At 39.5% G+C, this 27,538-nt stretch overlaps 2 protein-coding genes across 2 annotated transcripts in view; one reads left to right on the plus strand and one right to left on the minus strand.

The window, feature by feature from the left end:
- Window positions 1-956, plus strand: part of mfsd4aa (major facilitator superfamily domain containing 4Aa) — a 47,910-nt gene extending 46,954 nt beyond the window's left edge. Inside the window, exon 10 of the mRNA XM_084347775.1 lies at window positions 201-956. Coding sequence (XP_084203901.1) covers window positions 201-253 — 53 coding nt within the window. The 3' untranslated portion in view covers window positions 254-956. The remainder of the gene's footprint in view (window positions 1-200) is intronic.
- elk4 (ETS transcription factor ELK4) lies at window positions 737-24,185 on the minus strand. The gene is made up of 6 exons (XM_084347776.1): window positions 23,990-24,185; window positions 15,765-15,979; window positions 11,149-11,919; window positions 7,991-8,230; window positions 5,045-5,164; window positions 737-4,967 (listed from the first exon to the last, which is right to left on the minus strand). The coding sequence occupies exons 2-6, from the start codon at window positions 15,969-15,971 to the stop codon at window positions 4,869-4,871; spliced, it is 1,437 nt and encodes a 478-aa protein (XP_084203902.1). The 5' UTR covers window positions 15,972-15,979; window positions 23,990-24,185; the 3' UTR covers window positions 737-4,868.
- Window positions 24,186-27,538: the final 3,353 nt, after the last annotated feature.

Below are 27,538 nucleotides of genomic sequence, written 5' to 3' on the forward strand. Positions count from 1 at the left end.
CTAATGGAGGAAAACTCAGAGAGTTGAGGAGAGCACAAATTTCTGTTTTAAACAATCCCACCACACTTTATGTTACTTGAATATATCCATGCCTTGTGAGATTTATTTGAGATTAGTTAGAAAAAAGACTACCGTAGTTGAACACACTGGGTTTATCTCTGCATTGTAACTCGAACTAATGAATACTGTTTAATTTTCAGATTCATCTAAAAACACAGAAATGCAAGAGAAGCCACACTCAGGAGGCTCCTGATCTGAGGTTTCTGACAGGCTGACCTGAGGACACAAATGACCACGTGGCTCTGCTGCGGTCACTGTCAAGACCCATTTCTGAGGTCACAGCAACGTACCCCAATGTCTGAATTGGAGATTTTTTCTGGCCTCCTCCAACTGAACATTTTTCTGGACATAAAGAGAAGTCTACTCTCAAGCCTGATGATCAACATGCAGCTCTAAGGATGATCGGTGCGCGACTTGATTTACTGTTGGGCACAATCATCTCTTGCAGCACATTATAGCCAGATTCAAAAGACATTTCAATGATTAAATATTGCCTTTTTATGTGAAACTGAATAGACTGCGGTGGTTGTATGAGGTCTGCTCTGTAACACCTGCAACATATTTGGTTGCTGCTGTTAAAAAGATCTCATATCAATCTATGTAAACATCTGTGATTTTCTGATGGTTGCATGGGCATTACTGTGTTAACACATGATGTAATGACAGAATACAGACGTTGTTAGTTAGAGATCTTTAATTATTGGTCTCACCTATCTCTTCCATTATAAACACATCCTCTACACCTCTCACACATCAATACGCCACTTAAGACAAGTAGCTTGTAAACATTTGAAAAAGCATCAAACAAATAGAAAACTGGACAGAACAAAGCAAGAACTGTGTGTCATTTCTTTTTAAAATGAGATTTTACATTTCAAGGTAAGTTGAAGGAAAAACATCATCAGGAGATACAAATGAGGACATATGCAAATGATAAGTCCTAAAGACTTAATGGAGGAAAGCCTAACCCTTTTTAAATGGGTTCTGGGGTTATTATCCAGCTTTTTTATGTATTTATCAAAGTTACTGCAAAAATGCAATATAAGCTTCCAATTCTATTGGGCTCCGTTATAAATTCAAATAAATAAATATTGTGTGGTTGTGCCTAATCACAAATCATTGTAAATTATTTGATATATATTGTAAAATATTAGATTTATCGTATAAAATACGAAGTGCATAATTTTATCCTCCCTTTGGGAAAATATACATTTCTTAGTAAGCAAACGTCAACAACATTTCATCAAAGAGGAAATCTGAGTCATAGAAAAGCGACAGAATCCAATACTACAGGAACCCCAAAAGTTTAAGTGCAAACGTTCCATCACAACATCTGCTTGTACAATATCAACACTATATCAAAACACTTTACATATAAAACATAGATTTAGATTTCTCCCCATAAGGCTTTGATTCCCAAAAAATAGCCAATGCCTCCATGGGGCAGTCGCCTCCCAAATACGCAAGAGGAAAAACAACAAAGAAACACATGCACAAGGAGAACATTAAATCAGAGAACCAAAAATCTAACCATCTGGCCGTTACAAAAATAGAAATTAATCTTAAAATCGGTGTTACAGGAAAATGAAAGGAGAATACACAAAAAATAATAAACAGGATTTATGTATATATATATATAATTATATACTTTGAGTTAATTTGTTATCACAAACATTTATAAGCAGGTTAGAAAGAGACATGGCCGCAAACTGTAAAACATGGCTTGATTAGATTTACACGCTCTGCATATTAACCCATGTTGCTGGCTGTATGTACAGTTATGCATCCCGGAGAACACCGCAGCACATTTCAGATCCTGTGGCAGACCACATGAATGTACTCGCACACAAAACATCCCAGTGAAGTTTTACTCCAAACTTCTGGGGCTCTGGTTTGGTCTACACAAAGATATGGCAGAAAAACAAACAAACGCTGTCGTATACTTTTAGTCTTACACTAACGTTTCAATGATAGAACTCCATCCACTTTTGGGTGATAAACTTGGGCTTGGCTGTGGTAAGGCACCATATATCAATGTGACTGACTGCAGGCTGCGGGGGCAAATGTCTGTTAGTTGAGCGAAAATGAGCATGAGTTCCCCCCAGCGAGATTCGCTTGTCATCCATCCCTGGGTTAGAAAGGGACACTTCGGTAAAGAAACACTTCAGCGTGTTCTATCCAAGTATCATGTAAACAAGTGTGATGTACAATTTCCACATTTAATAGCATATAGATGTGGGATCTACCTATTGAGTCTGTATTTCAGACTTATGGCTTCTAAGTCATTTACAAAACAGGGTTAAACCTTTCATGGCTGATCATCTAGAGAAGGAGTTTTAAGGGCAAGGAAGGTGCTTCAATGCTCCAGAGGGTTTCTATAGTCCTCTGGATTATTTCAGATGGTTAAGGCTAGGCAAAGGTTAAGGCTGGACTGTGAGAAGTCTAGCCGCTAAGAGTTGGAGATAAAATAGCTGCAATGACGCTGCAAGCAAGAATAATCAAAGCTCAGTCAATGAGAACAAAGAAAACAGAGCTGACCTGTGAACTATCAACACAGAGTTAAGGCCTGGTGTGATTTAGCTTCATGAGGAACAGTTTTGTCTAACTTTAAATTAACTTTTAAATTGAACTTCAGAAAATGATTTGCCATTTTGGGAAATACGCTTACTTATTTACATGCTAACTTGCTAAAAGTCATATAGAAGATTGCTACCAGCTTCATGTCTGTGTGCTAAATGTTTAGCTGAGGCCAGCAGTCGGTTAACTTAAAGGAAACTTTTATGCAAAAATGAGAATTCAGCCATTATCTACTCATCACCATGCTGCTGGGAAGTCGGGTGAAGTTTTGTAGTCTACAAAATATTTCTGGAGCTTCACAGCACAACGAGGCTGCAGAATTCTCCTAAACAACTGAAGCAGATGGGGACTTCCTTTTGATTTTCCAGTGTAACCCAAGTCCAAGGAAGACCTGAGATCCCGATCCCGACGTTTACACCCATTTTGACGCGGCTTTCGAAGCTCTCTCCGAAGGACTTGCCTTCGGAGTCCGCAAAGGCCGGGTCCTTCCAAGGATGCAGCCCCTGAATTGGGACTCAGCTAATGACTTAATTTGAATTATTGGATAAACTTACACTTTAAGCAATAGTGTGATATTTGGGGAAATACACTTTGCTTACTTGCTAAAAGAAAACTAATGAGATTGATACCTATTTCTTGTTTGTCTGCTAAATATGTAGCTGGAGCAAACAGTCAGTTCGCTTAACTTAGCAGGGGGAAAGAGCTAGCCTGGCTTTGTCAGAGAACCTCTAAAGCTCACTTATTAACATGCTATATCTTGTAAAAGTGCAAAAATCTAGATGTGGTTTACGGGTGTGCTTGAACCATCTTAGCCTGGAGCAGTTGCCAGACACCCAGGGGAGACTGGATGAAGAAATAGTCAGACTTTGATATTAGTACTGATGAAACATATAAGACGGAACAAATAAATAAGTAAACACTGGAGGTGCTTGTAGATTTATTTGTTTTTAACTTTGGTCAGAGCCAGGCTAGCTGTGTCTCATTGCTTGTTTGGCTGCTGTCTTTAGCTACATATTATTATTTACTTCACAGACATGAGAGTGGCATCAGTCTTCTTATGGGATTCTTGGCAAGAATGCAAATAAGTGCATTTCCCAAAACTTAGAATTCCTAAAATGGTGAAACATTTAGTTGGAACTGTTCATTAAAAGAAATATTTCTACAACTTCGATCTGAAACACTAAAAACTAAGCATTCTTAACATGCTGCCTTGAACAACGTAAGAGTTCCTTTAAAAAGGCAACATCAGAGCGGTTACAAAAACAGAATTTATGTGCTGTTGCTTGCACAGTTGATGCACAGAGAGGGCTATGGCTTCACTGTATTTCATTTCCACCTGAAAGCCTACCAGCTGGAGCAGACCAGGCCACACTGGCTTTCCGGGTTATTCTACTATATATATGCATTAGAACAGTTAAGTATAGGCATGACTCAAGGTTCAGCTTGGATTATGGCCACATGTCACAATAAGACAGTCAAGGTAAAAGTCCTGTTGGATATGGCTATAGAAAGCCAGCATTTTTGAGCAGCTAACAGTGCACGCTCAAGACAGGTGAGGTGAGGTTGACAGCTGGGTAAAAGATAAAAGAGTTGCAGGTAAACATGCAGGTTATCAGGTTAAAGCACTACTCTTCAACAAGAGTAAAAGTTAAGGACAGAGCATGAAAAGGAACAGAATCCTTGTCAGCAGAGAAGTAGACAGGTTAGAAACTAGCTGATGTTTTTTTTGGCAGTAACTTGTCGCACAAGAAAAGGAGGGAAATCTATAAAAAAGGAAAGATTCTGTTAACTGCAATCGCACTGGTCTGTGTCCAAATATGAAGCAGATTGTCATTGCTGACTGTTGCCATGGAAACTCTTCCCTCCTCGAATTGTTGTGACTGAGGATCCCAAAAAGCCAGACACAATGAATCCATAAGTGCATAAGCAACAATGGCATCAGTGTGTATGAGTACAGGAGAGCATCCACAGGGTGTAAGTGCTCAAAGTCAAACTGAATGTGTCACGCTCATCCATCAAATGTGGACTGCCAACATCTCTCAGACCCTCCCTCCACACATCTGATTGTAGTGTGAATTGTGTGGCAGTAGACTTTAAAGCACCGGAGTGATGAGGAATGGCAACAACTGAGCTCCCACATAATTGTCCTTGATGTGGGAGGTGAAGATGGAGCCAGGGGGGGGGGGGGGAGCTGTCTGTATCCAAATGCAGTGATGCAATACGGGTTAATCCTATGTTTTCTGAGGGTCTGGGGAAATGGGGCCAGGTGTGTTGGTCCCGTCCATACTGTGTACAGGGATCTGGAACTGAGGGGTGAGGACAGACGGAAACTGGAAGAGAGCAGAATGGAGTGTCAGCACACTTTAGAGTATCATAGAGTAAATACAGTGTACTCTAATGTACTGACCTGAAAGAGGTGGCCTCCCTGGCGTCGTGTGGCTGGGCTGAGGGGAGCGACTGGACTGAGCGTGCTCCAGAAGTGGATGTTGGATAGCAGAGGGCTGGGAGTCAGCAACAGAGTGGGAGTCTGAGGAGGAAGACAAACAACAGTTTTTCATTAGAGCCTGACCAATAATGGCTGATTTTACTTTTTTAAAGATGTAATGTACCAGCATATGGACTGAATATGTAAGACAGTAAGCACTGAGAAATGCCAAAGATACTGTATGTTTGACATCATTTAGAAACAGAGTCTCATTTACGTAAGTAGTTTGTCCACTTCAACTGTTAACTGATAACAGATATGATTGTTAAAAAATGATATATATTATTGTCATTTTTTTCTGACATTAGTATCAGCCTCAAAATTCCATATTGGGTTCGCTCTGCCAGCAATAGTTGACTGTTGAGTAATTCAACCCTTCAGTCATGCTGTCATTCAGTAATTTATTCTTGTAAAAACGAATAAACGTTTATTGGTCCTTACTCATTCCTTTGCCTTATTTCAATAAATATCTTGAATTAAGTCGCTGTATTTGTATTTTCCTTTATAACAGAGATGGAGGTCAATGTTATCAGGATTTACAACTTTCAGATATAAGACCGATTCAATTGATGTCAATAAAATGAATTAAAAATGCATAATATAAGTGGATACACGCTGAAGTGTTTCTTTACCGAAGTGTCCCTTTCCAACCACATAAGAAAACACTCAATCTATATTGACAATATTTAGCGAATGAATGTGTGGTCAAATGTGAAGATACTGAACACGAGAGCAGTTTACAAACTAATCCACATGCATCTGTATTGAACATCAAGAACTAAACTGAATCCTCATATACAATGACAAGGCAATATCCAAATCAATCACTGAAAGAAGAGAGAGGAACCAGGAAGAGGAACGTATTCATATGTGAGCTGACTGGGCGCTGGACACTGGATCTCATGATCAAACCTGACCTGATTTGCTGAGGAGGAACAGAATAAAAACAGCACTGTCTTTACAAGAAAATCTAATAGACTCCTGAATTCTGATCAGTGGCACACACAGTCATGTGGTTTGCAAACAGCATCACTGAGAGCAATTTAACACCAACACAAACAAGGCCAAACAGGCCAGGGGTTATAGATTACTGCTGCACTGCTGCCACCTGCTGGACAGCACCAAGGATTGACAGTGCACAGAGAACCTCCAGCATGTGCTGGAGGTTCTCTGTGCAATGTCAATTCTTAGTGCTGTCCAGTTAGACACTGATGCTTGTCTATTGTGACCTTTTTTACTTAAAGAGGCATTGCTCCACTAGGAAGATGGCCCTTTTATGCAGTAGAAAGAAACACATATTTTTTAAATCTGTGCTACATGACCAGAGAAAACAGAGAAAAAGGGTTGCAGTATTCTTTTCTGCTCAAAGGGTAGAAAACCTGGTCACTCATATTGAATTTCAAAATGCCTTTTGTGTCACTCACAGCGCGACAAACACAACTGCGACTTCAAATCCAGAGAGACAAAAGTGCATTGAGGAGTTGAGCGTAATCCCGGATACTTCTAGCAGAGGGGTTTGGAAGACAACACAGGAAACCACAGTCCGTGTAGTCATGCTGAAGTAGACTGTCTGATCGCGACTTGACAGTGTGATTGTTTGGAGATTGAGATGACTGATCTCCCCGTCACCAGCATATGGAGTTGCTGACACCTACACTGTCACCATGGCAACCCATGCAGATACAGTATGTTGGTGACGTTTGGACCAAAAAGCCTGATCTGATCACTTACAAATAATAGTGCGGACGGACAAACACAAAAACACGAAACAAATGGTATTTTGCCTGCTGTCTGAACAGCCGTTGTGTCTGTGGATGCAATTATACACAATGCAGGAACACAATCTGTAGTTGATTCAAGAACAGAATCCTCTAGATGCCTTTTTTGTGTCAACTAGATGACTTTTGCCAGCAAAAGATTGGGGGGCTCTAGGTGCAGGCAAAATAGAGAGAAGTTTACATTGTTCAATGTCATATACTACCAACATTGTAGTGATACAAAGCCTATTCAAAAGTCGGTAAAGTTTCAGTTTAAATTGTGTTACTAAATCATTTTAACACATTATGGGACATTCTTACTATACTAAAAGCTTTACAAAAATACCATAGACACAAAATATATGAATAAATGAAGATGCAAATAAATGTATGTATCACTTCAACAGGCAGCACCAAAGTTCTATGATGAAAAACCTTAACAAACCTATATGTGGTAAACTACTTTAAATGTTTTAATTGTAATCAAAGGACATGCCTACCTGGACATTTTCTAGATTGGTTTCGAGAATAGAGTGGGAGATTAGCCTCATTATAAATTCATTATAGATGTGAGTTATATTCACCTTGTTCTGCAACAATTTATGGGGCATGAATCAATCTTTGGCACACTAAATGTCAAACACGTCAGTTTCAAGGGACCTCCTTGGTTTTATCTAGCCTGGAGGATGTTAATAAATAGAAATACAAGTCAATGCAACGATACATTACATTATTAGTGACAGGCTAAATTTGCAGCTCATTTTCACGATGCGTGTGATGAGTAAATGTTCCCAAAATGATTCTGGAATGAGTGATGACATCCCACTGCTAGTTACACTTCCTTTTTCCACAAATGTCCTTATTTCATCTCTTTCCAAATATGTGATGGTGATGCTAAGGCTGAAAGAATACAGTTGGCATATTTAAGTGGTTAATATTGTTTATATATGAAAATGACATATCATTCACTTATTATTTAGAAGTCAAAGTCTGTTTGATTCTTCTGATTGGTATTGTTGTTTATTTGTTAAAAAAAATGTTTTGTTTAAATATGCCTTTACCTCAATAAAACTGACTTCACTACGAAATGAGGATGAATCCACGCTCTCACCTGTAGCATTGCTGGTGTGAGAGAGGCAGTAGGTAGGGAGGGACTGCACAGGTTCATGGGGGAGAAGTCAGAGGCGGTGACCAGCAGTGTTGGCGGGCTGATCTGCAGGACTTTCGGTGGCTTGCGCGTCTTTCCTGAGCTCTGAGTGCAGATTGTGGTGCTGCTGCTCACAGAGGACGAACTGGTTTCAGCTTCCCCAAAGCAAGTCTCATCTCCTGAACAACCAATGCCACTGTCCACCTGGTCAACAAGAGACAAACAGTGATTTTTACATGTGTTTTATTAATACCATTTTCTGATTTCATTACTTTTGTTGAACACTTGTTATACTCTACAAAATCTGAGTCAATACTACAGGTATGTTTGTGCTTGAGGAACTCCACAGTGATTTTGATATGAATCATTTTGGATCATTTTACAGACATATCAATTAACCACATGCAATGTCATGTGTGATGGTAGTTTTTAGGATGTTGTGCTGCATGACCACTGGAAAAATAACACCTATATTGACACATATTTAACCAATCATATATATATAACAATGAGGATTTATCATAAAATTAATCATGTGATTACTTCTAGGTGCAATGCATCACTGGTGGTGGTGAACTCACAGAGAATTATCACCGACTCTGTTGTTTTCCCCTCATCTCTAAGGAGTCTTAAAGCATCTTTCAGCTGATTGCTCACATTTTCAGGCCCACAACTGTAACGTTTTTGGTTGACAGAGTTTTGCTTTTTGGTTGCAGCAGGCAGCCATTTTCTTTCTCTAGGAAGAAATGCTCTAAAAACCCACTGTTCACTATTCGCTCAGCAACAAACAGGAGGCAGACTAACTGGTGAACATCGGTGTCACATCAGTGTCAAAAATTTGCTACTGTGCTGGTCCCATTTACACATATGCTGCCAACCAACTTTTAATTTTGCTCACTCCTTTCACAATAAGAGTCCTGGATACCATTGTACACTAGAGGTGTGAATCTTCACTGGCCTCAAGATTCAATTTGATGATTCAGCTGTCAATGATTTGATTGCAAAACGCTTCTCGATTCTCTTATCTTAATCACTGCACATGGCTACTTTATTATCATTTAAATTCCCCTGTTATTCAGAAAGTCCTTCCAATAATCAGACTACAGCAGTCTACAAAATAAAAGCTGCATCTTTTCTATACATAAACATTATAAAAACAAAACATTTATCCATCTGCAGTGCCTTACACATTTGTAATAATATTGTTTTCATGTGGCAGCTTTAAGATGAGGCATTTGTTGACTCTGCTTCACACACTTCTCTCAGAGTTGGACGGCAAAGTTGACAGCGCCTCCTCAGATTTTGGCTAATTAGCTGGGCTTGCTGAAACAAAATTCCATATTGGGTTCGCTCTGCCAGCAATAGTTGACTGTTGAGTAATTCAACCCTTCAGTCATGCTGTCATTCAGTAATTTATTCTTGTAAAAACGAATAAACGTTTATTGGTCCTTACTCATTCCTTTGCCTTATTTCAATAAATATCTTGAATTAAGTCGCTGTATTTGTATTTTCATTTATAACAGAGATGGAGGTCAATGTTATCAGGATTTACAACTTTCAGATGTAAGACCGATTCAATTGATGTCAATAAAATGAATTAAAAATGCATAATATAAGTGGATACACGCTGCAGTGTTTCTTTACCGAAGTGTCCCTTTCCAACCACATAAGAAAACATTCCGTAGTTTATTGACTTGTTAATCTATATTGACAATATTTAGTGAATGAATGTGTGGTCAAATTTGAAGATACTGAACACGAGAGCAGTTTACAAACTAATCCACATGGAACTAAACTGAATCCTCATATACAATGACAAGGCAATATCTAAATCAATCACTGAAAGAAGAGAGAGGAACCAGAAAGAGGAACTTATTCATATGTAAGCTGACCGGGAGCTGGACACTGGATTTCATGATCAGACCTTATTATTATTCTCTGCATTACTCATTATTCTCTTCTCTGCATTACAGTTATTATTTATGGCTGCAGACGTTAGCTTCAGGTGAAAATGGCTAACGTAATTAGTAATTGTTGTGAGGCAGAAGTCACGCTCAGCGTGGGTCTCGTCCAGTTCGTGCTTCCCAGCAAGTTCATAAAATCCGACATGCGCTACAAGATGTCCATTTAAAAAAATATTTGTTTATACTAGTTTTTTTTAATCACTCGCAGATGATCTCTGCCTCCCTCCGACATACCTCCTACATAAGTAACGTCAGCCTAATGTCTGCCCACAGGTCAAAGCATGGGAGCAACATTGTGACGTAACTATTGTAAAGTGGGATATTCTGCAATTAATGTTCAGTTGGATTTTTTATTTTTACAAAAAAAGACGTCCAGTAACGGTGCACTTTATTTTGAGACTTGTTTGAGTGAGAGAAGTTCCTGTAACCTGAGTTTTTTCATAATTTAATGCGTAACATTTTATTACGAGCATACAATGTGTATGCTGTCAATTATAGTTCTTAGTAGGGCTGCACCCAACGATTATTTTTTTTAGCAATTAATCTATCAATTATTTTTTGGATTAATCTAACCATTTTTTTTATTTCTCGATCAATATAACAACTAATTTACCCAAAATGTATATTATATGTATTATACGATAATTTATATTTCAATATTTTTTGCAATCATTTTCTATCATCAACAAAGAAATATAACAAACTATGCACTGCATAACAACCTAGCAGCTTCGTCCTTCAGCAAACTGATCAGCAGGGGTCCCAACACGTCACACACACGGACCATGGAGTGACTCCCACACTGCTGCACTGACCTGCGGCGTTTTGCCGCACCACTGGATCCAATGTGAATCCAGCTGTCCTGGGATGCTTCTGTCTCAAGTGCTTGAGCATGGCGGTAGTACTGATTACATCCTCTGCGTTGACGCATCTTACGTAAATTGACGTATTTACGTAATTGACGCGTCGCACCAGACCTAATTCTTAAAAAGAATTTTCCGAAAGAAAATCGGAAACTGCAAAGAAAATTGTAATTGGTGCATCTTTAGTAAGAAGCTAAAAGCTGAGACTTGAAACATGTATTTTCCTGTTATTTCTTCAATTATTTAATACCTAGCACTGTGTGAGATGTGTTGTATGTATGAACAGTATACTTGCCTTCTCCTGTGCCTGAGCATCTGGGAGCTCTGATGCTTGAGTGTCTGCTGGTTGAGATGATCGAGACTCCATGTCACTGTCAATCACCAATTCCTGGGAGGAATCAGGCACTATGCTTGGGGACGGGCTTGCAGAGGGCATGTCTTGTAGGCTGAACGTCGGTTCCGAAGGGCGGATGTGTTCAAATGAGTAGACGGACTGGGATGGCAGGAAGGAGTGTGTGCTGATGTCTTCGGCCCTCTGTGGTGGAGCTTGTAGAGGATCCAGGTGGTTGGAGATCAGGGCCGTCTCCATGTCAACCTGAGGAGGTGGTGCTGGCTTTGGAGGGGTGTTTCCAAACTTGATGACGGATGGCAAACCAGTTGGCTGCTGTGGCTGAGTCAAATGCTCCTGGCTCTGGGCTGTGGTAGAGAGAGCTCTCTTATCAGCCATCTTCTCTGCAGGGTTCTCTATTTTGATGGACTTGAAGAGCTGGCGTCCATTTTGCAGCGAGTTGAGGGTGAAAGAGGTGTACAGGCCGGAGTGGATGTAGTCATTGCGGTTTGATTGCTTGGTGCTAGGGCCCAGAGCTGCTGTACTACCTCCTACCTTGCTGCGGTCACCAGACTCACCCTCCTGAAGGGTGCTGTCTCCCCTCTTTGACAGGGGAAGGATGCCCCCTGCACCCATATCCCCGCCCTCTGTTCGGGTAGCAACATCTCCTTTCAGGATGTCAGGATAGGACACAAAGCGATAGACAAACTTCTGACCATTCACCTTCTTTATGATGTTCTGTAAGACACAAAAACCAATGGGAAAACAATGTGTGTTAGTTTACACTTGGTGGATATAATAAAAGGTAAAAAAAAAAAGTACATCATTATCGTCTAGGCAGAAAGTACACAGTGAGAGCAGAAAAATTTAGTATTCGTCTACCAAAGAGGCACGAGCAGTAAAAAATAGAAGAGTGAGACCACAGTACAGCCTTGTGCGTGGGACAGCTCTGTCCTTCCTGTCTGTACCAAACTAGCAGCCACTAACGCTGCAGCCAAACATACCATAGCAGCCCTGCCCAGAACGCCCACAGGGTCAGACTGTGCTCCTGCCAAACCACAAGCAGAGTGGGAGACAGACAGCACTCTCCCCCTCTTCCGCATGTCACTGAGCAATGGACTTTAAACAATTCTGAGGAGCAATTAACTTGTGTTTTGCCATTTGCTGGTGCACTGCTTGGTGCAGCTGTCTGGAGGAAACAGTCTCCTCTGAGTCTCCAGCTGCTGCTTCAAAACAAGTGCTGTTATGCTACTTGGGCATCATGTAATTGGTGTAATTATGACTGACAAGCATCTGATCTCATATGCATACTACACATTCTCATCAAAGTCATATTCATTTTGACTTTTTGGAACTGGGGAGTGAGCAAAAATATTAGGGTGCTCAGGCCACTTAGCACCCTTAGAGCTGTACATCTGTGCCAAGTTTATTCATTCAGTTTCAATAGGAATTCTAGAACATCACTAATGGTTGAAAAGAGAGCAGGAAGAGAGAAAGAGTTCACTTCTTCTAATGTGCACATTTTAAAAATAAAGTCTTCCATTAATTCACAATACTGTGAAAGCTTAAAGCGGTGTTATTTTCTTATTAAAATGACTGTTCAATAACTCTATGTTAACAATAACAGTAATATAGTCACAGTGTTTGGTCAGTAACCCATGTCTCTCCGCCCCTCCCTGCTCATGCAGTAACAGAGAAAAGACGTTTTATGATATCCCTGCTCACTTTATTAAATCAGGACAGAGAACTCCATAAAGAGATGATCCTGTCTGCTCAGGAAGGTGTAGAGAGCAGGATCCTTCTGTTCTGGTACCTACACTGGCAATGGCGGAACAGGGAAAGCTACCAATTCCAGCACTCCCAATGAAGAAGAAACAGGCAAAGAGAGCTGCCTCAAAAATAGAAAGGAGTTGTACAGTGTGACGTGAAGAGGAGGACAGGAAATTAGCTAAAACAATGACAATGCTTGCAGCAGCTTTAAGTGCAACAGAATGAAAGTGATAATATTGATATTAGACATGTTATTATTCACACAAAACTTTAATTCATCTTCAATAGCTCAAAATAAAAGATATACGTTTTAGAATATTATTAAATCATACGAATAAAATATAGCATGATCAAGTACATGTCTTTGTTTCACTAAGGGTTAACTGTGCCACAAATATTTGAATCCGTATCTTGCTTAAAGTCAACTTCAGAGAACCTAATAACCCATCTGGATCTAGAAACCCAGACAAATTTACTCTGGCTCCCATTTAGTGATAGTAACTTCATTACATTGACAATTAAAATGACCTTTTCAGCATGGCTAAACAATTACTCTAAATATTAACAAAATTGCACTATGGTCAAGTGTAATATAAAAATCGCTGCACCTGCAATATTTTGCTGAAAGGTCAAATGTGTAACTAACAGCATTAGAATGAAGTACTGTTGTACTGCAGAGACGCCCTGACCTACAGATCTTGTTTTTCAGATTTAAGAAAGCATGTTTGTTTGGTACAAACCAAAACAACCAGACCAGAACAAATGTCACATCAACAAGATCTTAATAATTTAATCATTAGCAAAAATGAAAACTGTGATGTAATTTATCATTCACACTAATTGTGAATCATATCAAAATTGTAATGAAATAATTGCAATATGATTTTTTCTATTTACCACATCGTGCAGCCCTACTCTTCAGTATTGTAATAATTTCATTTAAAAGGGGCATTATGTTTGTGTTTACAGAAATGTACTAAGGGTAATAAAAAACAAACATCTGGTAAAGTACATCTGACAATTAAATCTGAAGGTATTAGATATCATTTTAACCTGACCCTGTTGACAGCTCTCAGTCTGTACTGTCGCTGCTGAACTAATGTAAGCTAAGGTTACAGTTTCACAGACTGACAGGACAAGCTGCTGCTCTGTCCTAATCATCCTGATGAAAGTGATTAAGATATTAATTTGATCTTCTAAGTATAACTTAGAGATTCAGACTACCATTTACTATTTGCTCACATCAGCTCGTGGTCAGTACTCAACTGCTATCCAACTACAAAGCAAACGGCTCGTGTATGAATTTTAAGCTCACTTAATACGTCAATGCCTGGTATGTATTATGACTTGTGCAATCAGCTAACACAAGATTGTTTACTATTTATTGTTGACAGGTATTATGAACACTAAAAAGACAGAATCCTTGACACCGCTTAAAAATCAAATTGGTACAGAGTGGGGATTTCTCTCTCTATCCATCTTTGGCCGACTGTACAGACACTGTATTCACTGTTTGCTGCCAAAAGTTAATTTTTGGCTTGGCTGACTCAAAATAAATGATGATACAGCTTATGAAATCTAAAAATGGGGTACAATAAGGCACAGGAAGGTTGTAGTAATGGGACATGTTATGCTTCGATGGGGTGAGGTACTTTGGCACAATGGTGTGCTCTTAGTCAAACTGTAATATATTATGGTTGCAATTCTTTTTAACTTCTTTATGCGTTGTCTCTTTTAGTCAGTCAGACGTGCAAGATGGTTTGTTACACAGAAGAAGGGAAGTGGCCCTTAGAAACTGTTTGGTAAAAGGCAGGCGCCTTCAAAAAAATACTTGGCAGGTGATTGGATGAACCATCTGACCATCTGTCTATCACCATCTATCACGGGCCAACTTCACCCAATCAGATCAACAGTAGGAGACAGCTACCGCCAGCGGAGCCAGTTGGTAAATCAACCTCTACCAAACAAATTTACCGATCATACTGAAATGCATTGTACCAATCAGTACTGATTGCCATTGCAATCCCATGAAGATGGCAATGTAACTCTTGCTGGTGTGCACCCCCACTGATTTGGAAAATACCCTTTAATTTTACTCTGGAACCAATTCTGATGACTATCTTGCAGACACCAGCATTAATACATATGTGAAGGTGTTTCTCAGCAAACAAAATAAGGAGTATAGTGAGCTAACTGCATAACATCATACCCACATAATTTCTCAGAATTTTCAGTTTGACTGAATGAAAATGTCACAATATCAAAAAAATGCTCTAAGACCTAAAAATTAAATTTTTCTCTGCCAGTCTATGATGGCTGCCTATGGCTTTGGATGGCAAATGGAATCAATGGAGGAAATAACAAGAAGTAGAAACATAAGACTTAAATTAAGGCTGCAGCCTACCAACCACAATGTGGCCAATCTACCAGTCAGGGGCACATTTTGGCCAACCATATTCTGACATCACTCTGTCTACAGAGGCCAACATCAGACTTCAAAAACATCTTTAAAGGCTGTAACTGGTCAGACATTTGACAAAGTTGAAGGACAACACATGCCTATGGTTCAGGTCAGGGTTAGGGAGTATTGGGGACATAATTGAGGAGAGCATCAAATCAGGCTTCGCAATGGCAATGACAAGTCTGGGACACGTGGGATAACCACAATGTTTGGGGCGCAGGCAAACAGCCGGCTAATGGTTGACCTAAAATGGGTCTTGTGGTGATAGCATAGTTATTGTAATATGTAAAACTTAAACATTTAAAGACTGAACGAAGACATAAAACACAAGCCAGTGACGTGACACATTTACCTTGTCGTAGTAGTATCTGAGAGCCCTGCTGAGTTTGTCATAGTTCATGTTTGGTTTGTTCTTGCGGGCTCCCCACAGCCGGGCCACCTCCTCTGCCTGCAGCAGTTTAAACTCCCCTTCCTCATTGGTCCAGCAGATCAGCTGCTCATTGCTGGGATCCAATAGGAGCTGGAGAAGGAACTGCCACAGGGTGACAGAGTTGTCCATGTCTCTCACTGAAAAAACATAAACAACAAGAAATAGAAGTGAGAGTTTGAAAAATCATCAGGCACATAAACCACAGAAATGCTGCTTACAACAAAACAATATGTGATTCCAAAAACTTATGGAAAATATCAATTGGGTACACTACTGAAGGTCAATGCGTTCATTTTAATCTGACAATTAATTACATTAATACACACAGTGTAAGTCTTACATGTCAGCAGTACATGTATCAGTCTTAACAACACCCTGTTATGAAAAATTAAAAGACAGTGCTTTATTTTAAATTTGTGAGCATAAAATCTGATCCCAGGTGGAGCATTGGGAAAAGTACTGATCCAAGTCATCTTCACCTGTATCTTTAAAAAGCCAAAGAAACCACTCAAACTACAATGTCTGTTGGATACCCAAACATATGGGCAGAAATGTGGTGTAATTGCTGTAAAAGGTTATTTAACATCCAAGGATAAGAGGCTGTTTAGTAGGACCAGGTGCACCGTCTGCTGCAAATGCTGTTCCCTCACGTGGTTCTCACATTCCAGGGTGATAATGCCACCATACACCCTGCTGAATATACTCAAGAGTGGTTTCATTAACAGCTGGATGAAGTCCAACACCTTCCATGCCATTCCCTTAATGTGATGTTCTGGAGCCAAGAACGCAAAGTAGATTTCTACGTCCTATATTTCTTGGTGAGCTCAAGTGGACATTAAAGACTGCTTTCTATCTGATCTCTCCAAGGACTGTGGCTGCTCATAAAGTAAAGCGTGGCACTGTCGATGATACTGAAATAATATCATGCATCTAGTGATGTCACATTAAACCAATTGCTCAGAAATAATAAAAACATGAATAGGTAACATTATGAATACCTATTCATCCCCCCCCCCCCCTTTTTTTTTTTTTTTCCTTTTAAGGACACATGGTGTATAAAATGTGGCACTGTGAAGTGGCAACTGACTAGTTCTCATCAAGGCCAAACATCTTGTTCAAATCTGGCTTTCAAAGAGCAGCAAAACACCATGGCCGTGAAAATGAAATACCCCCTCACTGTGAGGGGCATTTCATTTTCACGGCCACGGAGGTAATGAATGATATTCTAACAACAGGAGCGGAGGAAAACCATTCACAGTGTACCCTGCAAGGACAGTAATCCTGACATAAGGCCAATGCTATTGACAGTATAGGAAAAATAATGATTATTTTTTCAATGCTGTATTGTGTAAGGACCTTTTTATTGCACATGACTATGTTCAACTACAGCAGCCACTCATTTTACGGGGTAGATACTGCAGACCTGCCAATATGTTACAATTTTTTACTATTGAATCTAAGCAACAATATGTTACTTTCTGGACTGAGTGTCATTCCCAAGTCTTCAAATACTAATGCTTTGGTAAGCAATGGAACTGAGCCACCAACCCAAGCATAGCTTTTTAGCTTCGACCAGAAGCTGTATAGGTCACTCTGTCAGTCGGCCGGTTAACAACAATTTTCCACTCTTTGGCAGCCTAAGTTTTCACACTAGGAGGCTGAAATTTGGCATGGAGGTCAAGTGTATTAGTGTGAAGGTGTGTGTATGTGCTCGTGCCAATTGGCTGACTAACTGCCTTACTAGTTTATAGACCCCTCTTGCCCCACAGTCACACAGACCACTGCTGCCAACGCAGTGGACATCTTCAACAACTTGATCTTAATAGTCATTTTACCATAATTCTTTATCACTTGGATCAAATGTGAACCACAAACAACAGCCATTTACAGTGTGTCTTTCTGTTTTTTTCCTTTACTTTGCCTCAAAATAATACACACTTTTGGAAGGTTGAGTCCATTTGAATACATGAATGTGTGAAAGCCTGTGTGGACCTGGTTGTAGCTATTGCAAATCCACACTTATGTATATTTTTAACACCTACATTTGGGAAGAACACTAGGGCTGCACAATTAAATCGCAAAATAATCAAAATCGTAATATGACTAAGAGCAATATCCAAATCGCAGGAACTGCAATTATCTTATAAAGGTAAAATGTGTCACAAACAGTGTTTTAATTAAATTTTGTAGTGCTGCAGAGATGCTCTGGCATCCAAAGCTTGTTTGAAAATTGTGATTTAAAATTGAATCATCCATAATGATCATTAATTATATCGCAATCTCAATATCTGCCAAAATAATCACAGTATCACTCAGCTTACGTTACTAGTAAATTTTGGGTTGCAGAACACTGTGGCTGGTAAACAAATGAGTTGTAAAAGTGGACATTTGCTCATGTATTTACTGTATTAAATTAATTTTTATCTTCAACTAAGGTGCAACCCCCACTGATATTCTGATATTTTCACTGATATTTTTGAGTGAGTTTGTTGAAGCATGTTCTTCAACTTGACTTTCTATGCTGAGATCAAAGGCCATAAACACCAGTGGTACACCACACAGGTGTTTTCACTTTGGCTGATTAGACCACCTCTCATTACTGTATGGGTGTGTTATAAAACAGGCTTGATTGACATGGTCCTCAGCTCCTGTCAGAGTGGGACACCAGTTGATTCATTTAGGTACATGACCTAAACAGACGGCGAGTATTGTTGCACCTCCTTCATCTACTCAGATGGAATAAAACATCTGATTTACACATTATCTGATACAATACTCCAACTTAATCTAGTAGCTCTACTGACCAGTGCCAACTACCTGAGAAAAATGTACATTCCCCATCTGAAAACCTAAACATTTCACAAAGACTAAAATCAACTATTTTTCCTGATTTCATCTTTAAAAATCATTCAGCCCAGTCCCATCTGCACCTGGAGTAGGCTGGACACTGACATGTGTAACTGGTGCGTCCTACTTGAGTGTCTCAATCAAGTCAACCTAAACCTCAGGACTAATTACAATCCTTTCTGCCGCTCATCTAAAGGTAGGCGCACTTCTGAAGTGTCACATAATTACAAGCTGTCCAGAGAAAAGTGACAGGTTCCTCTTTTCACCAGAGGAAGGGCTTTCTGCAGATAAAAACAGAAGATAGATGGGAGGACTCATTCTGTGAGTGACAAAAGTGGGAGCCCAAAATTTAAGACAGGGTATAAATGTATATAGTGTGGGTGGATATTATAGAAACATCAAACACTACATAACTATTAAGTGACTCATAGATAGTAGGATAACACATTGTCTTGTGCACAGATTCAGTGCTCTCTGCATCCTGAGAGCCTGCATTGGTTTGAGAGATAAAAGAAGAGGAAAGCTACTTCCCATGAAGGTTCAGCGGTGTTTAGATCTGCTGGTTGGGGAGACCAAGAACAAGGAGTTTGACAATATACTGCTTTAATGAAACCTGTCTCCTGTGTGTAAGGAAACATTACCTTGGAATCTCATACCATATCTAAGTTACCTCATTTTTGCATGACAACCACTCTGCTGGGTAACGCTTAATAAAGCCATCAATAAATGTTACATTTATAGTTAATTAAACGTTAGTCAGTGTTTCCCATTAATTCACGAGAGTCTCGCGGCCCGCCATAGTCTAAGTTGCTGCACCATAGTCTCATATCGAAATGTTTTTCACTTTTTTCAATCTCTTGCCAGTCTGTTCGTCTGTCTTGTTAACCTAGCTGGCCAGTACTTAGCCTATATCTCTCTTTCAGTGTTTCATTTACCAGCCACTTCCAGCACAGTTCTGTGACTCTGTGCCTGAAAAACGTGAGACTGAAATACATCTCACCTTATTTATTACGTCTGATAAATGCTAATGGACAGCAGTGTTTATGAACTGAAATGACCGTTGCATTCTCCAGCAACAACCTCAACCATACAGACCAGACAATATATAGATGGCACTCATGGTCGCTTATAATTTTAAATAAAGACAGATTATCTGGTCTCTCGGGCAACATTTAGTCATAAATCAGGACTAATAGGCTACAAGATTAAAAGCAATAGATTGATATTGACTACTGACTACAGCTTATAGGCTTGTGTTAACATTGTGTAGCCAGAGCTGTGTAGTCAAGTAAATTGTTAGGACTGGACTAATCACCTGGCAGCAGAGCCAAAGCTCAGTGTTATATTTGATTATTTTCTACATTTTATATTCTCCACAATTTCTCATTTATGGTCATGTTATTTATGAGACAGCTTCATAATTGTTCTCTCAAAGTGCACCAGATTGATACATTTAACTTTAAAATGTGCAAAAGTTTTTTAATTTAAAGGATTGTGAAAGTATTCAAATGTACAATAACTGATTTTTGCCTTTTTGTTTTGGTTGCCACCAACTCCTGAGGAAATTATCTGCCTCTTTAGCTGCTAAATTCTTCAGTTCACCAGCTAGTCTCTCTCTGTGTCTGCTGTCCTGTGTATTTACTAAACAGTTTTAAAGCTCACAACAACTCAGACTAGGGGTGGCATGGCCCTAAAATAATATGATATTTTTTAGGTATATACAATATATGCCTCCATATAGAAATCTTATCAAAAGCACTTCATAAATATTAGGACTGGGTGAAAAAATCAAATCTTACAGTATTTTTTAACAAATAGGCCCTAATACGATCTAAAATTTTCAACAATATTGTAAGAATGACTATTGGTATTAGGGCTCCACAATTAATCAAATTTTAATCACGATCACAATTTTGGCTGCCACGATTAAATTAAGATGATCGTCGCGATATTAACATTTAAAAAGCGGGCTCTCAAGCACTTTCTCAACCCAATAGTCAGCCAACCACCAGGGGGCGAACAAAAGGTTAGGGCTTCATTAAGCTGCCTAAATAGCAAGCGAACGCACCCTGCAGCAGCGGAAGCCTCAAATTATATTCAACAGTGTGACACCCCGTCCTGACATACAGCGACGCGACAGCGAGCTAGGAAAAGTGATTAGAATGTGTACTTTTCAATCAGCCTGTCCTGACGTGCCGCGAGCGATATCGCTCCGTCCAGCGATGTCGCTCAACCCTGAAAAAATTGCTCACTCTGTCTCTATCTGGACGACATTCCGCGGCGGTGTCCCGCCCCTACACTTCTAAAACTTCTAGTTTTCCTAAACTCCTCTTTTCAGAGTTGTGTCTGTGCCACAGGGCAACACAACTAACTTATTCAACCACCTGAAAAAACACCACAAATCCAAATATGATGAATGCATGAAGGCCAAAGCTAACGCTGGTCCACTAAATCCCCGTCCGTGTCCAGCGCCAACCAAGACAACCCAGGCACTTTATGATTGCACTCTGCAATGGCATATTTATTTTTTGCCCTTTGTCTTGGGTACATTTTATTTTATTATTTATGATTTATTATTATTTTAAGTTTCAATGTGAAGCCTTGTTCACATACGGTTTGTTTAAAAAAGAAAGTGCAATAAAAAGATATGTTTTACCTAACATAATGAATAATCGTGATTAATAATCGTGATTTCAATATTGATCAAAACAATCGTGATTATCATTTTGGCCATAATCGTGCAGCCCTAATTGGTATGTTCACAAAATATTAACAAAATCAGATTTCTGATCAAAAATCATCAGTAATGTCGATGTGATAACTAAGTGGCAAGGCAAGTATTAATACAAGTAGAACAGTCTGAATTCAGACAATGACATCACTTTACTGTCACGCAGCCTTTAAAACCTACCTCAGACCTAATATAACGAGACTCATTTCAGCTTGGGCAGAACTATCAAAATAACTTCACATTCACAATGTGAGACATATACCCAAGATGGAGAGTACAGATCAGTAAAGCAGCTGACAACCAAAACAGAGACATAGCGCAGACATGTTTTGTTGCAAGAAACTGGTTAGCAGGGGTGGTAAACCTGGATTAAGGCATCATACTATTGCACCTGGTGTAAACCAGATGCATGCACTCTAAACAATTACACCTCCCACACCAACATGTACATTTCTAATTATAAACAATAGATCTCATGTTTGCATCATTCTTCCATTAAGGTAGGTATGTTGATGCATCAGACCAGGAAACCTTGAAGGTGGGTTGAATGATTCTGAAGAAAGATAAGATGATTATTAGGGGTGTCCCCATTTCATCTGTAAATCGATCAAAATTAACGTTCAATTTCAATCATCAAAATTAAAAGCAGCATTAGCAATACCCTGATACTTCAAAAAGCCACAGAAACCCCTCAGTCTGTGTTGACACTTATCCTGTGTGCATGAAGACTGACTGTTTTCAACTGACCGGTATCAGGGGGTAGCTCAAACAGTGTCCGAGATGTTTCACTGATCCTGATTTTTATGGAGGTTTCCTCATGGGGGAGGAACTGAATTGAACTGATAACATTGCCAGAGATCCTTTGTTGATTTGCTTGGCGAGATGGCTTAATCAGTGCAGATTTTAACAAACTGAATCATCTTTTGTTGTTTATTGTTGAATCACTGAAGGGCTGTATTTCTTGTTGAACTTTGGAATCTTTTTTTTTGGCGAATCCTACTTGAACTTGACTTACCTGATCTGCAAAAAGCAACCAGGATAAGTCAAGCTGTTGAAAAAAACTTGAAAATGTAAATGATAGTTGTTAGGGCATCAAACCAATGATCTGTTGATCTTTAAAAATACAGATGAGTCTAACAATAGCATAGCCATCACGCAGATTTTAATTTTTTTTTTATCATGACCCTAAAATTGAAAGTCAAATCAAATCGTGGCTTTTGAGAAACGTGACACCCCTATGAATTATTGAGTGTCATTTCCAGGTCATCAACACTTTGGGTTGATGGCTCAGTCCAAGCCACAACAGCGATAACATCGATGTTTGACCAATCATATATCTTTCTCCACAATCGTTCATTCGCCTTTTGGCCATTTAGGAGAATGCATCTTTTGTGGGAGTCAGCTGTCATGACCCTATGTAGTTAAGAGTGTTGCACAATGGTGCTTGCACCCCAGAATTGCACTGTGATGCTGACTGCAACTTGAATATTACTTATGGCCAAGCCTCCAACGTCACCAATGCTCAGCTATGAAGGGCTGCAACTTTACTTGTCTTGGTCATGTAAAGACTGGACCTTCTTAATAAAATGCAATGCAAGCGTGGACATGGAGTTGAACACAAGTTTATGCAACTCCACAGAGAAAGTTTCAGGAAGGGCACACTTCTATCATAGTCTTCATTTTTAAAATATCTCCCCGAGCAGGTTTGGTGTACAATATTCCTGTGATTCACACCTCAACTACTGAAGCTTTCTCTTATTGCTTTGACAAACTACGCAAGAAGTTATTGGCACTAAGTTGACACAAGCTGCTATGTGACAGTAATCCTAATAATGACTGGTATGTGTCGCTGGATTTTCATGTGGTATTTCTGCCATTTTGTCCACTACATATTACAGGCTGAATGTGACTTGGGCTCTGCCTGTCAGTATCTGTCAACAAGTGTGTGTGTGTGTGTGTGTGTGTGTGTGTGTGTGTGTGTTTGTGTGTGTGTGTGTTTGTGTGAGTATGTAAGCTTCTTATGGGGACGGGTAAATCTGCCCTGACTCATCCAGACCTGCTGGGTAGGAGACACACCCCCCACACACACAATCTGTCCCAAACTGTCATGTTAAAACCGGTGATATCGGGGCAAAAATAGGACAGTGTCAAAACTGCTGCCAGGGAAAAAGATTACCGATGAACGTTATGTAACGTCTGACATTAGCGGCAAACGTTATCAACCGAGCAGTGAGATAACGTCTGATAGGTCAAATCAGTCATGTAACATGGGTTATTCATGCGCCAGTAACGCTCGGACTGAAGTGACTGGTTTCTACTGTCCGATAGTCAGACAGGCACCCACACAGTGCAAAATAAAAGACCACTTGTTGATGAATAACCTTAGTTTCGTTATCGTCAACACAGACTACCAGTTATTTCCCGACAAGTGTCAGTGTCGAGCTCAAGTGCCACCGTGGTCTTGAGTGCAAACAGTCGAGGAGACACACAAATCAAAGCATTAATGTTAGTTTGCTAACTGTAAGTTAGCTGTTAGCTAGCTTCGCGTTAGCTTGTCTGCTAACATTACCTCGCTCGTAAAGCCCGCTGAATTTCCGAGTCGTCGAGCCGCGTCGAAATATTCCCAAAACATCGCTGGAAAGCTTTCTATCGTGCCATAGTCCCGGAAACAAGTTTCAAACAGAATGTCAAGGAAATAACTGGAGATAAAATACATTAAACTGCCTTTGGCTTGTACTGACGATATATCCTCTGAACTGAAAAAATGATGCGTTCACTGTTCCTCGTACACCTCAATACTAAGAGCTGTCGCGTCTCTATGTAGATTTGGTTGGAGACTAAATATGCTGGTAGCTGTTGTTCTGTAATGTAGAAATTATGCAATAAATAGTGGCGTTGATTTGCGATGCCAAGGTATTTTTATTAGTAGTATTTTTTATTATAATCACAAAATATAAGAAAGGACAGTGACGACTCAAAGAAAACAGAACATTTAAATCAAGATTTAATTTATGAATAACATAACCTGTACCGTTTCACTCGTTGATGCGGCTTATGGTCTTCTACATTAAATGGTACATCTCAGCTCTTCCAGTAAGAGAAAATTACCACCTGTAAGCTTGTTGTTTACGGCAGTGAAAATTCCGAGGCCGCCAACAGCACGCAAATGTGCCATTAAACTCTCGCTGAGATCACTTCCTCTCTGTGTCTCTGGTTAGGTTTATTATTTTGTTGTCGCTTTAACACACAGTGACAAAGTCCCCTCATATAAATAGTAGTGAATGATGTCTCTAACATACATGACCTACTGTTTATTTCTCTGCCGTAGGCGTGTGGTTTACAACGTGTTGTAAAATCTGTGCGGCCAATAACAATTAGATAAAAAAAAACAAATCAAAGCGACTTTAAAAGATGATCACAGCCTTTAAAATCATTAAAAATGATTTAGCAAAACATATTTTGCAGTTATATGAGGTAGTAAAAGATGGATGGATGCACTGTCAAATAATTTGATTTAGTGCCCATAAAGGAGAAAGGCACTGTGGGGAAATGTAGTTGGCACCTGTTGATGATTCAAGTATGAAAGGAATGAAAACAAAGAGGTGGGAGAAGCATTCCTAGTGCCTGTGCAGAGTATTCCCACACTACATTTCTATCTTCCTCACTCATATGACTGTCAGCCTATCCCAGCATGCATTTAAGCAGAAAATGGGTGGCCTTTTTGCAGTCTGAACACACATGACTGCAATTGCCACCATCTGGAGGATAGGAGAGTAATAGCTGCAGAGGGTTATACCTGTTGATGTACAGTATACATTAATGTCCCCTCCTTCAGGCAAAGTGAATAATAGTTTCTGTAATTTCAGTTTTCAGTTGTAACATTTGAGCCAGCTCCAGGAATAACCTGTCTTTTTTCCCTCCATCTGGTGGCATTTTTCTTTGTATCGTATTTAAAGGTCCAGTGTGTGGGATTTAAAGGAGGACCCGCCGTAGCAGTGTCATATTTCTACAGTAGCCCAGAATGGACAAACCAAACACAAACTCTCGAGGGCCTTTTGTGTTTTGTTTTGTTTTTTTGCACTTTTAGCAGCCACTGTAGAGGAGGGTGAGACAAGCGGAGTTCAGTTGGTTTCAATCTACAACCTCACTATTAAAACTTGTTCCACCTGCTAGCTTCCATAAAATAAGTCAATGTCTCTGTAATACAGCAATAACAACACGTTATTTTGGACCATGATCTTAATTTTGAAAGTCATATCATTAACAGACAGGCTTTTATCACTGAAACAAAAAAAAAATGGAGCCTTTATATCACAAGCTGATTCTGCGAAACAGGTTTTTTTTTTCATCTAAACTAGACGATTGTAACACTCTGTTTGCTGGTTTGCCCAGACAAACACGAGAGACGCTCCAGCTCATTAAGGTGTAGCAGCAGAGCACCCACTCACTGACACATTGCCAAATATATTACTATTGAAATTGGCTCCCACCAACACAGAAACGACTTAAACATTCTGCTATTAGTCTTTCACTGAATAGTTTTTTTTAATAGAATAAAAGCCGAATCTGGTGACGTTGCTTTCAGTTAGTTTGGCCCAACTGTCTGGAGCAAACTGCCTGCTGACCTAAGATCTGTCACAACTGTGTTCGCATTCAAACGCTGACTGAAAACTTTTCTCAGATTACACTGTGCGTCTGTGCTTTATGTGTGTGTGGCAGATGTTAATGTCTTTGAGTGACTGGGTCCTTGAACATGCATTTCAATGCAAAACGCATTGAGTTTACTGTTTAATGAAATTTGCATCATTAATAAAATAACCTGATACAAATTAGAGTTCAAGCCAAAACTCATTTCGTTCCCCCATTTTTTCTTCCCAGTTTGGAATGTTACATTTATTTTGCATAGCAGTCCTTGTAAATGAAAATCATATAACATTAAAATCCTCATTGTAGTGATTTTTTATGAAGGCAGACTGTCACTCTTGTCCACAGAAACCTACATTAGAAACAACAGAAACTGTGAGTCTGTTTTCAAATTAACCACCAAGTGGCAGCACATCCCAGCAGTGTCACATTACTATCAATCAGCCCCCCATAGTTTTTAGTTTAACCTTTTGTACACAATTTGCTGTTATCTGGTGTAAACACAGAGTTAACATATAGCTGATCTCAGGTCAGCCATGTTCTGATAACAGAGATTGAATTAAAAAATAATGAATGTATACAATTCAGATGTTATGTTTTAAAGTATACTTTATGTTCATTGGCTAAAAAACAAGATAAACAAGACAAAATTATTGGCACACCTTTAAATAACAAATTAGAGTCATGGGCACAGTGGAGACAAAAAGCTGCCTTATGCTATATTATATTATGACTGAATAAACACCATCATGTCTCCTTGCTGCAAAACACATTTGGCTGCATTTAATGGCAGCCAATCAGAGCATATTATCAGTCCTAGGATTCTGACATTCAGCCAAAAACACTGCGACTATTGAGCCCTTCATGTGATGCATTCAAGCACCAGAGGGTGATTATTTATAGAGTGGGGGTGCTGGATTGACTTGCTGGCTGAGTGACTCATCCCAGCCGTGGGAGAAATCTACAGTATTTGGATTCCCCCTATTAACACATTTTTTCTCCTACATCTTGCTTTTGTTGAAATCCAGTGCTGTTGTAGCTGCAGACTTAAGATATACAGGAAGGTCTTGTTAGTCAAAGGGAATTTAAGGTTTGTGCATAGATGACTGAACCCATTGTGACCTATATGAGTAAAACTTTCAGTCTCTGTCATGTTAATTAAAGCATTATGTTGCTTGAAGTTGGGTGTCTCTGTCTCAGCCACTCCGCCCCCATCTCTTGTTTCTGCAGGAGATAGGGGGGCGGAGTGGCTGAGACATCAGTGAGAGGGTAGGATCACAGCGTTACATACATGTTGACTTCAAGATACAAGTTTTCAACACATAGCATTGTTATGATGTAATGCTTTTGTTTGTAGTTAGCACCTACTTTATGTCATTCATTTTTAGAGACCTGGGATTTGTATTCACGCCAGTGGTGTTGCATTAAAAAACTGTGGAGGGCGCCAAATTGTACAAAATGCTAATTTCTATAA

This window comes from Pagrus pagrus (assembly GCF_965226575.1).
Source record: "Pagrus pagrus genome assembly, chromosome: 3".
NCBI lineage: Eukaryota > Metazoa > Chordata > Actinopteri > Spariformes > Sparidae > Pagrus > Pagrus pagrus.

Bases quoted from the DNA above. Each gene is read 5' to 3' on its own strand.
- elk4 (XM_084347776.1), bottom strand. From the start codon at position 15,971: ATGGACAACTCTGTCACCCTGTGGCAGTTCCTTCTCCAGCTCCTATTG. The intron at 8,231-11,148 runs GCAAGTATACTG...CTTGTTGACCAG, and splicing joins ATGCTCAGGCACAGGAGAAG to GTGGACAGTGGCATTGGTTG. The intron at 4,968-5,044 runs GTCAGTACATTA...GCTCTCTTCCAG, and splicing joins AGGGAGGCCACCTCTTTCAG to TTTCCGTCTGTCCTCACCCC.